General features: G+C 41.5%; 1 protein-coding gene across 1 annotated transcript; it reads right to left on the bottom strand.

Annotated features, from left to right (window-relative positions):
* Positions 1 to 1,361: 1,361 nt before the first annotated feature.
* On the bottom strand, positions 1,362 to 11,074 carry PSKH2 (protein serine kinase H2). The gene is given in 10 exon segments (XM_070802180.1): positions 1,362 to 1,503; positions 1,505 to 1,610; positions 1,613 to 1,661; positions 9,656 to 9,761; positions 9,763 to 9,924; positions 9,926 to 9,957; positions 9,959 to 10,182; positions 10,185 to 10,274; positions 10,277 to 10,311; positions 10,818 to 11,074. Coding segments are annotated over 10 exon segments (1,203 nt in total).
* Positions 11,075 to 11,852: the final 778 nt, after the last annotated feature.

The raw sequence follows: 11,852 nt of genomic DNA, 5'->3' as shown, positions 1-11,852 counted from the left end.
AGACAGCCTCCCACCGGGCTCCTCCGTCCCTGGGATTCTCCAGGCAAGAACACTGGAGTGGGTTGCCATTTCCTTCTCCAATGCATGAAAGGGAAAAGTGAAAGTGAAGTCGCTCAGTCATGTCCGACTCTTAGCGACCTCATGGACTGCAGCCCACCAGGCTCCTCCGTCCATGGAATTTTCCAGGCAAGAGTACTGGAGTGGGGTGCCATTGCCTTCTCCCCTCTCCTGGGCACTGAGCCCTTACTGTCCCCCTCTATCTGGGTGCCTGATCCTTCTGGTCTGGTCCCCACTGACCCAGACCACTTCCCTGGATTCCACGCTCCCTTCTGTTGTTCTTCTCTGGGACTCAACCCATCTTCCAGCCAGCCCTACCTCTTCTAACCCAAAAGCCAGCACCCTGCTTGCCACGGTAGCTGCACCAATGCACGTTTCCACCACCACTGTACAAGAATTCCCTTTTCTCCACACCCTCACAAACACTTGTCTTTTGCTTCGTTAGTAACAGATGTGAGGTGATGTTGTGGTTTTGATTTTCATTTCACTGATGATCAGTGATGTTGAGCTCCTTTTTATGTACTTAATAGCCATCTGTAGAGAGATGTCTATTCAAGTCCTTAACCCATTTTTAAAACTGTGCTAGTTTTTTTATTTTGTTTGTTTTTTAATATTGACCTATAGAAGTCTCTTTTATATTGGAGATGGACCTTTTATCAGATATATGGTTTGAAAATACTCTCTCCTATCTTGTGGGCTGTGCTTTGCTTTGTAGTTTGCTGTGCAGAAGCTTTCTAGTTCGAAGTATTATCACTATTTATTTTTATTCTATTGCCTGCTAAGTTTCCTTATATTCCCCATAATTAACAACTTCAATGAATAGTTGCAGGCTAAATATGAAATTGACAGACACTTGTGACTATCCTGAGTGTTACCCATATACTGGTCTTAACTATAAAGCAATAATTTCAGAACAAGTGCATTTATCCCCCATATCTAACCATGCCTGCTGCATCTCTGATTCAGCATCCCTTCACTTTTTTATCCCTTTTGCCTATAATCTCATATTTTATTTAATCCATCATTATTAACAGATTTATCTACTATTTCCTATTATATGAAGGTATGAGTCGTCTTTTACAGTAGTATATTTTGGAGAATTATATATTTTTATATGGAACAATTGCAGATAAAAATGTTAAAAATGAAGGTCACCATTATCCAATAATAACCACATGCCCTCAGATCTCTGGAACTTTAGGTACCTTAACCATGATGAAATGATCCCTATTGATCTAATGCTACTTATGAAGTCAATGTATCTGGCTTAAAATGGATAAAGTGAGTTAAAGGGCATCTACTCACTAAAGCACAGATAGCGGTGATTCTTCTGCCCTTAAGCTTCTCTTGCTCCACATATGCCTTGATTTATGATAAGAATATGCCTTCGAAGACTGTGCAGATCCAGGACTCTGTGGATGGGGAGATGCACTCTGATGAGATTCCAGGAAATGACCCTTGAAGAGTCTTCATGGAAGACCCTACAGCCATGGTGATGACCCAGGAACGGTTCCAGGCCTGCCTAGCTGACAAGTGATGATTACCCCCCAAATCACTAGCTTGCGTATAAAGTTCTTCACCCAGTGTAAAAAAGCTGGCCAAGGCTGAGAAGAAAAGTAAGCAATTAAAATAGAATAAAATAATAAAACAAACACATATACACAAACACATATATAGAATTACATTCTTAACTATAAAGATCACAGCTTATCAAATCCAAATGACTTCTTCAAATAAGCCACTCAAAGATCATGTCATCAAATATATAGTGAGCCTAAAACTCCACTTTTGAAAAAGGAAAAAAACACACTCTTTTTAGTGAAAGATAAACATAGCAATTCTCTTTCAACTCTCTAACGAATGAGAGTTCTTTTCCAACCTGTCCAGTGTGCTGCCATCAGCAGTGAAAGCTCCCACACCCTTTCACACGAGCAGGACAAGGTGAAGCAGCCGTCGCTGGTGAACTCCACCAGCAAATGTTAGGTGAGCATTTATCCCATTGTGGTCATGTCACAGAGTCCCTGTGACTCCAAGAATGAGTTAGAGTGGAAAGTGGAATGAACATCATCGAATTTTGAAAGCTCACTGTGTGGAGAAAAGGGAGCCCTCTGAAATTGTTGTTGGGAATGAAAACTGATAGAGCCAATGTAGAGAGCAGAAAGGAGATTCCTTTAAAAACTAGGAATAAATCTACCATATGATCCAGCTATCCCACTGCTAGGTATGTACCCTGAGACAGCCACAATTCTAAAAGACACACGCTCCCCAGTGTTTACGGCAGCACTGTTTACCATAGCCAGGACATGGAAGCTACCTAGATATCCGTCTACAGATGAATGGATAAAGAAGATATGGTGCATCTATACCGTGAAATATTACCCAGCCATGAAAAGAGAATGAACTTGAGTCCGTTCCAGTGAGGTGGATGAACCTAGAGCCTATTACACAGAGTGAAGTTAAGCCAGAAAAAGAAAATTATTGTACATTAATGCATATATATGGTGGAACAGGAAATGGCAACCCACTCCAGTATTCTTGCCTGGAGAATCCTATGGACAGAGGAGCCTGGCGGGCCATGGTCCCTAGGGTTGCAGAGAATTGGACGTGACTGAAGCAACTAAGCACACACACACGCATACATATGGAATCTAGAAATATGGTGTTGATAAAACTATTTACTTGCAGGGAAGGAGTGGAGATGAAGATGTAAGGAACGGACTTGTGGACACTGGGAGAGGGAGAGAGTGGGAGAATTCAAAAAGGGAGAAAGCAGCATCGACACGTAGACACAACCATGCGGAGAACGGACAGCCGGTGGGAAGTGCTGTGCAACACAGGGAGCCCAGCCTGGCGCTCTCTGAGGACCCGGGGGGTGGCGGAAGTGGAGGAAAGTGCATGGGGGAGGTGATATATGTCTAATTATGGCTGATTTGCACTGTTACATGGCAGAAACCAACACATCATTATCAAGCAATTCTCCTCCAATTAAAAAATAAATTTAAAAAATTAAAACAAAGCAACAACAGCAACAAGAAGAGAGCTTTCTCTGGACTTACTACGCCTACATCTCCAGTATGGAGAGAGAAGGGGGCTTCAGGGGAGAACCCACCACGGTGCATTTCCTCTGAGCACAGAAGGCCTCTCTGCGCCACTTGGCTGCCTACAAGTGCAATTCCGCCTGTAGCAGAGATATGACATGTGCATTCAGCTATTTGAGGTTTCAGGGACATATTCTGGCAAAGTCTACAGCTTTTGCACTTCAGTGCAATGGCAGAAAACCACAGTGACTTTTCTGAGAACAGGGACAAAAGGGCAGTTGTTTTTTCTCAAACTCCTTTTCTGTGTTACCTACCAATGAGCATGTATCTAGGAAAAAAAAAAAAACACTGTGATTTTGTATCCCTCCTCATCTACAAAGCAGAGAGATTGAGAAAACTGCCCGTATATTTGCTATACCTCAAACAACAATTTCTAGTTGGTGTGTATTTTTTTTAAATTTTAAATCTCAAGATAAATAAGGGAATCCCTACAAACTATTGTCTTTGTTCTTGTGGGGGAAAAAAAATCAAATTCCATACATAAACATTACATCCTCCAATCTCTTAGCATTCTGAAGATTTGGATCAAAGAAACCAGTAAAGGAATTATTTTTCTTTTTTCCCCTCTCAGTTTATTTAGATAGATGACCTATGAGAAATATTTTTCCCCAAAATAAAATTCTCAAAATAAATGAATGTGTTTGCCAAATACTCAAACACAGGGAAAATCAAACACAAACCTTGCAAGTCTAGACCAAGCGTGTCGGTGGCTGACTCATGATGCCACGTCCTCCGATTCTGACTAGATATTTATTTGGTCCTGGATCCATACATATTTATCTGGGTTCAAGGCTACTTAAAGTTAAACCATTTGTCTTCAGTGGAACATTATAATAAGACATGCCACTGAAAACTGGAAAGAATACAAAATATGTGCAATGAGACTTATGGAGAGCTCATTAAGATGACCAAATGAATATACATTGAAAATGCAGAAAATAAGGTAACTGGTGTCCTGGACAAAAATTCTTCAGACAAACCTCATTATTCAAACACAGGTTACAAATTACAGAATCCCTGAGCCATAACGAACAGCTGGAGAGTATATAGAAGACGATTTCATGTTGCATATTAGAAAACAACAAGTAAAACTAAAAAAATGTCAGAATGTCTACTATATTTTTATCTTCTTAATCTAAATTTTATTTTTGCCTATGTTTCATAAAGAACAAAACAGATTAATATACATACATGTATATATTCTAGAAATGCATAAAAACAGCATGCATGCTCAAACTTCTTGAATAGTATAATGTGACACAAAATGATCAGTTCATGGGATCACAGGTTTAATAAGATTCCTCCTCTGGACCGCTGTCACCTGGTGAGGTCATTCAGCCCCATGAGCAGCTTTCACACCCACGTGACGGCCACTGAGGCTGACTGCATCATTTCTCTTCCTAGAGTTGGCCATGTCCACTCTTCGGACTGAAAATTCCCATCTGGCGTTTCTCCTCAGCCTCAGGAAGACAGTGCCATCAACTGGCCTGGCAACCCGCTATAACACGGAGAGAGCTGGGGACTGAGGTCAGTGGGTCTGGATGAGAGAGGCTGAGCGGCTACACTCAACTCTGAACTGCAAGGTCTCAGTTTCTGCGCCAGAAAAGTGGGGATCACTAACTCTCTTTCATAAGATTGCCTTGAGGGGAGGCACCCCACTCCAGTATTCTTGCCTAGGAAATCCCATGGATGGAGGAGCTTGGTAGGCTGTAGTCCGTGGGGTTGCGAAGAGTCGGACACGACTGAGCGACTTCATTTTCACTTTTCACTTTCCTGCATTGGAGAAGGAAATGGCAACCCACTCCAGTGTTCTTGCCTGGAGAATCCCAGGGACGGGGGAGCCGTCTATGAGGTCGCACAGAGTCGGACACGACTGAAGTGACTTAGCAGCAGCAGCAGCAACCTGGGGGTCCAGTGGTTAAGAATCCACCTTGCAATGCAGGAGATGCAGGTTCGATCCCTGGTCTGGGAACTAAGATCCCACCTGCCACAGAGCAACTAAGCCCACACACCACAACTACTGAGCCTGAGAGCTCTGGAGCCCGTGTGCCCCCACGAGAGAGTCTGTGCATTGCAGAGAGAGATCTCACGTGATGCAGGGAAGATCTCGCGTGCCACGACTGAGACCCGACGCAGGCAAATGCATAAGAAACATCGAAAAAGAAAATATATAATATAAATCAAAGAAAAGATTTTCTGTTAGGACCAAAGTAACAAAGTATGTGAAAAATGATTTTTGAAGTACAAAATATTACCTAGATTGCTGTTGCTCTTGTTCTGGTTACTATTGAATCACCATGTGACTCTTTTATAGATACATTTCACCAACAACACTTAGAGGACTAGAAGATGAAAATCGTCCAAAAGTTCTCAGACCTATTCCACTTACTATTACTGTGACAAATATATGCCATCAAAACTAAAAATAAAAACACCATCCTGTGTGAAGAGGCAACGAACCATGTGAAGACAAAGACAGCCCTTTGCTTTCATCCAAGGCATCCAGTTAGTTACAAGCACATTGTAATATTCATGAACAGTGTGGGCCTTTTCCTCCTTTCTTGTCCCTTTCCTCATCTGTGCCTATTTCTCTGTCCTCTGTAATAGAAACTAGCTAAACTGTACAAAACAACAACAAAGAAGGCAGAAAACTGAAACTCAGTATTAGAAATCGCACTATTAGCTTTGGAGAAATAAAAGAAATTGAGAGCAATGGGAAAGATTCCTGGGAAAGATTGAGGGCAGGAGAAGAAGGGGGCAACAGAGGATGAGATGACTGGATGGCATCACCGACTCAATAGACGGGAGTTTCAGCAAACTCCGGGAGCCGGTGAAGGCAGGGTGGCCTGGTGTGCTGCAGTCCATGGGGTCGCAAAGAGTCAGACACGACTGAGCGACTGGACTGAACTGAAGAGGCTCTTGACATTAGAGGAAGGATGCTTTCAGCTCTTCACTTATATAGAAAGCACTGAAGCTAAAAGGGTCGGGCAGGGCTTCCCTGATGGCTCAGTGGTAAAGGATCTGCCTGCCTGTGCAGGAGATACAGATTCCGAATCTGGGAAGAGCCCACGTGCCATGGAGCAACTAGGCCTGTAGGTCACAACCGCTGAGCCTGCGCTCTAGAGCCCGGGAGCTGCAGCTACTGAGCTCATGCACTGTGGGTCCTGAAACCCAAGCGCCCTGAAGCCTGTACTCTGCAACAAGAGAAGCCGCTGAAGTGAGGAGCCCATGTGCTGCAAGTAGAGAAAAGCCTGTGCAGCAGCATAGACTCAGCACAGCCAAAAAATAAATGTAAAAATTAAATTATTTTTGAAAAAGGATCAATCCAAGAAGATATAACAATTATACACATTTATGCACCCAACATAGGAACCCCTGAATACATAAAGCAAATGCTAACAACCGTAAAAGAAGAAATTGGCAGTAACACAACAGTAGTATTGGACTCTGATAGCAGACTGACGCCAACTGAAGGGTCATCTAGACAGAAAATAAACAAGGAGACACAATCTTTAAATAACATAATAGACCGGATAGATTTGATTGATATTTATAGGACATTCCACCCACAAGCAACAGAATAAACTTTCGTCTCAGTTCTTCAGGATAGACCACATTTTGGGTCACAAATCAAACCTTGGAAAATTTAAGAAAATTGAAGTTGTATCAAGCATCTTTTCTGACCACAATGCTATGAAATTAGAAATCAATTACAGTAAAGCAATCTTTAAAAAAAACACAAATACATGGAAACTAGACAGTGTGTAGCTAAATAACCAGGTGATCCCTGCAGAAATTAAAGAACTAAAGAAACAGAAATATCTAGAAACAAATGCCAATGAAAACATGATGACCCAAAACCTATGGGATGCAAAAGCAGTTCTAAGAGGGAAGTTTAGATCAATTCAATCTCACCTCAAGAAACAAGAAAAATCTCAAGTAAACAATCCAAACTTACATCTAAAGCAACTAGAGAAAGAAGAACAAAGAAAACCCAAAGTCAGTAGAAAGAATGAAATCATAAAGGTCAGAGCAGAAATAAATGAAATGGAAATGAAGAAAGCAATATCAAAGATCGGTAAAAGTTAGTTTTTTGAGATGATAAACAAAATTGATAAACTTTAGCCAGACTCTTCAAGAAGAAAGGGAGAGAACTCAATAAAATTAGAAATGAGAAAGGAGAAATCATAACCGACACCATGGAAATACGAAGGACCATCAGCAACTACTATAGCAACTACATGCCAATAAAGCTGACAACCTGAAAGAAACGGACAAATTCTTGGAAAGGTACAGTCTTCTAAGACTGAACCAGAAAGAATTAGAAAATATAAACAGATAGATCACAAGCACTGAAATTGAAACTGTCATTTAAAATGTTCCAGCAAAAAAGTCCAGGACCAGATGTCTTCACGGGTGAATTCTATCAAACATTTGGAGAAGAGATAATACCTACCATGCTCAAAATCTTCCAAAAATTGCAGAAAGAAGAACACTCTCAAATTTTTTCTATGAGGCAACCATCACCCTGATGCCAAATCCAGATAAAGATGCCACAAAAAATGAAAATTACAGCCCAATATCACTGATGAACATAAACACAAAAATCCTCAAGAAGATACTAGCAAACAAAATCCAAGAACATATTTAAAGGACCATGCAACGTAATCAAGTAGAATTTACCCCAAGAATGCAAGGATTCTTCAATATATGCAAATTAATTAAAGGGACTCTCAAGAGTCTTCTCCAACAACACAGTTCAAAAGCAGCAATTCTTTGGCGCTCAGCCTTCTTTATGGTCCAATTCTCACATCATACATGACTACTGGAAAAACCACAGCTTTGACTACATGGACGTTTGTCAGCAAAATGATGTCTCTGATTTTTAATACAATGTCTAGGTTTGTCATAGCTTTCCTTCTAAGGAGCAAGTGTCTTTTAATTTCATGTGCAGTCTCTGTTCTAGATATATCTTTCAAACTACTTTTCAAGAAATCTGTAACAATTCTTCCCCTACCAACAGTGAATAAGAGGGCTAATCTCTTAGTACTCTTAGCAGCAATGAGTAAAATTGGGCATTTTTAAAATTTTTCTATCAATTTGAAAGACAAAGAAAAGATACGGCTGTCTTCATTTGCATTTCTTTGGGCATTAGTGAAGCTAGACGGTTTTTTAAAGCGTCTCATGATTTATGTTGTCTGTGAATTCTTCCCATCCTTTCCTACCACCCTGTGTAAATCTCAGTTCTCAATTACCAATTTGTATAGAAACAAATACATGTACAATAAGACATTAAATCTGCAAGAGGATAGAAAATACTATTTTTCAATTTGCTGTTTAACTTTTAATTGTGCTTAAGATGTTATACATATAGATGTTACACTTTAAGTATGTATGATCGAGCTATCGATACTTTTCCGTAAGAGGAAAAAAAAAGCCCCTTCATCATTAAACATCAAATAAATTTGGTCACTTGCTCAATAAGAAGTAAATTTCCTGTTTTGTCAGGCTTCCCACATGGGGGCATTGGCAACCTTCCTTCCCTAAACAAAACAACGAAAAGTTAACACATTCCTAAGCACTGGGAGTTCCAAGTTTAAACAATGGATAACTATTTTACACAAACTATAAGGTTAAATATTTGAGAAAACACTGCATCTCACAGAGGGCCTGGATCCTCTAGAATCAAGGCAGAAAATGTCTCCCCAAACACCCAAGCATCACCGTGAGCCTCTGGGTACACATTCGTCCTCACAGGGGCTCAGGCTCTGCATGAAGACTGAAGGCGTGGCAAACTCACTTACCTACTTGATTGTCAACGTCATGTGCCAGCCACAGACAGCTCAGTCATTGAGGGCCTCTGCTACCTTGAGACATGGCTCTCAATCAGGGGTGATTTTTGCCCCATAGGGGCCATTTAAGAATGTCTGAGGACAATTTTAATTGTCACAACTCTGGGGAAGGTGTGTTTCTAGTGTAGCTACTGGATGCCAGTATCTAGCAGACTCTGCTAGTGGTGTGTCTCCTGGTACCTGCTTGGTAGGCTTAGCATCGTACTGCACCCAGGACAGCCATACCCCACACCTCTCCCCACCCGCTCCAGTAAAGAACCATCCCCCTGAAAACACCAATAGTGTTGAAATTGAGAAACTCTGTTCAACTGCCCGCCAGTGCAGGGGACACGGGTTCAAACCCTGCCTCAGGAAGATCCCGCACGCCGCGGGGTAGCGAAGCCTACGCAGCACAGCCACTGAGCCCGAGCTCTGGAGCCCACAAGTCACAACGGCTGAGCCCGCACGCCGCAGCCACTGAAACCCACGCACCAGAGCCTGTGCTCTGCAACACGAGCAGCCACCTCAGTAAGAAGCCTGCGCACGGCAACCAGAGAAAGCCCGCATGCAGCAACAAAGACCCCGGACAACCCCAAATAAAACCTATTCATTTATTTAAAAAGAAAATCTATTCAAGACCAAGTCAATAGAAGGAAACTGAGCTCTTACCTCTCCTGTATAACTATCTTTGCCTTTCAGAATCTTCCTGTAAAGTCTCACATGGCTTTCATCGTCAAAAGACAGGGATCTGCCAAGTAACACATATTCAATTAGTCCACATGTCAACTGTGCTGGTATAGGATTTTCTCAGCAAAACTTTGGGAGCTATGTCCTCTGGGGTCCCACAGAGCATCCTCACTGTCCAGTCACCCCCTTTGTTCCTAGAGTGTGCCAAATCAAAGTCTGTGATTAAAATGTTTGAGTCTACTCCTGGGTGATCGCGTAAGTTTTTCAGGCTTTAGGTCCCTGTTGAGTTATTCTCAATGTATGCACATACCTCTTACCATCAGCAACCGCGTGGGGCATTCTGACAGCATCTTGCTCTGTAAAGGATCCCTGAGAGATGAGTTGATCAAAGAACTCCCTTTCTGGACCCAACCCCACCACCATGTAAACTCGATCTTGGGCCCCAAAGATCTCCAGGAGCTGGATGATGGAACAGTGGCTAACCCCGCATAGGACAGGCGGCTCAGACTACACATGTCTCTGCCTTCTCTCATTCTGGTTTCCATCACTTGTATTGCAAAAGGTTTCTTGGTGGTCTTCAGCTCCACCCTGACCACCTCCTGAAACTGTCGGTCCCAGTAAAAGTCTTGATATCATATCTGTTGGAAGAAAAGTCAAATAAATCTGCTATCCTCTCAAGTGATGATTTTCAAAATGATTTAATTCGATATTTTACGTCAGTTTTTCTAGCTTTACATTCCCGCATCCAGTTTCCTTACTTGTGTTCATTATTTTTAAAAATCCCCCCAAATCCTCTTTTGAAATGGAGGCAAGGGATAAAAAGTAATTAGTTGGTAGAAAGACAAACAATCTTAATAACAATAACTACCATTAATTATGCATTTATTATGTGCTAGGATCTTTTTTTAAATTGTATCCAATAAAATTCCTGCTGGGTGATATTAAAAAGTTAAGTGATTTCCCAAGGCTATACAGTTGCAATAGATGGAACTTAAATCTAATTCCTTCAAATGTATTGCTCCAAATTTTCCTTGAAGAATTTTGGGACCTCCATCTAGCATTTTCTCTCCTCCCTACAACTCTTTATGTTTATCATTCTGCAACAGCAACCACCTAAACCAGGTGGAGAAAATAAAAAAGAAACTTAGTCCTAGTTATAACTTCTCCAAAGAGGGAGGAAACGGTATCAGGAGGCAGGGTGCAAGCAGTAGGCTTCCTCAGGTTGCTTGACTGCGAGCTCTCAGTCCCAGCAACGTCTCGTATTTCACTCAAGTTCTCGCCCAGAGATGCTCCTTCACAGATGACCACTGAGAAATTCAACGTAGCTGTGCTATTGAAAGGGCAGCTTTCAGAAGATGGGTGGGGTGGTATCAGGACCACCCTGCGGCCAGCAGCTCTCATCGTTTTCCCGACGACTCCCCTGCGCTTGCAATATTTAAGGAGCCAACAGAATCTGTGTGTCAGTAACGTGTAAAGTAGTCATCTCTCAGAAAGACCAGGAAGTCAAGTGGATTTCAAAGGCTAGGGCTCTTCACCTTGAGTTATCTTTGTTGATGACTATGTAAATTTAAGAATCCTATCAGAATTTAATCTTCTGTCTTTATTTAGGAAATGTTGAGGAAGCGCTTGACTTAGAATCAAGATTTTACAGCTGGAGAGAATACTAGAGAATGATTTCATCCAATCTCTCATTTTAGCAATAAGGCCATTTGAAGATCGGGCTAGCTGATTGGTTAAGCTGTGGAGTGAGGACTAGAACCCAGGCGTCTGTACCTGCATCATAATTCGCTGCTTTCCCCACTTTATTACAATTTCTCCCAAGTAAGGATTTCAACAAATGAAATGTACTCAAGGAGGGTGCAGGGAAAAGATAATTTTTTTAGATACATACTCAATACCAAAGATTCAAATGCAGATATCAACCTGTACTTTAAATAATCTTATTTCTTTTTGTTGAATTTATTCTTCCTCTAATTTCTTTTTGGTTTGATCCACTTACTTATTCCTTGTATTCCTGTGCTTGATGAATAAAAATGGCCTCTGGCTGTACCAGCGTACAGGAAATAGCTTTCTTCTATACAGTGCATTTAATTTTCTGGCCAATTACCTTATCAAAACAGATAGCAATTTAGCAATCTTAAATGGATTCTGCCCCTTCTTCTCTTGCCAACTCTGTTAT

Source organism: Bos indicus, chromosome 14 (genome assembly GCF_029378745.1).
Source record: "Bos indicus isolate NIAB-ARS_2022 breed Sahiwal x Tharparkar chromosome 14, NIAB-ARS_B.indTharparkar_mat_pri_1.0, whole genome shotgun sequence".
NCBI lineage: Eukaryota > Metazoa > Chordata > Mammalia > Artiodactyla > Bovidae > Bos > Bos indicus.
The sequence above is the reverse complement of the archived record's forward strand: the minus strand, read 5'-3'. Positions and strand labels throughout refer to the sequence as shown.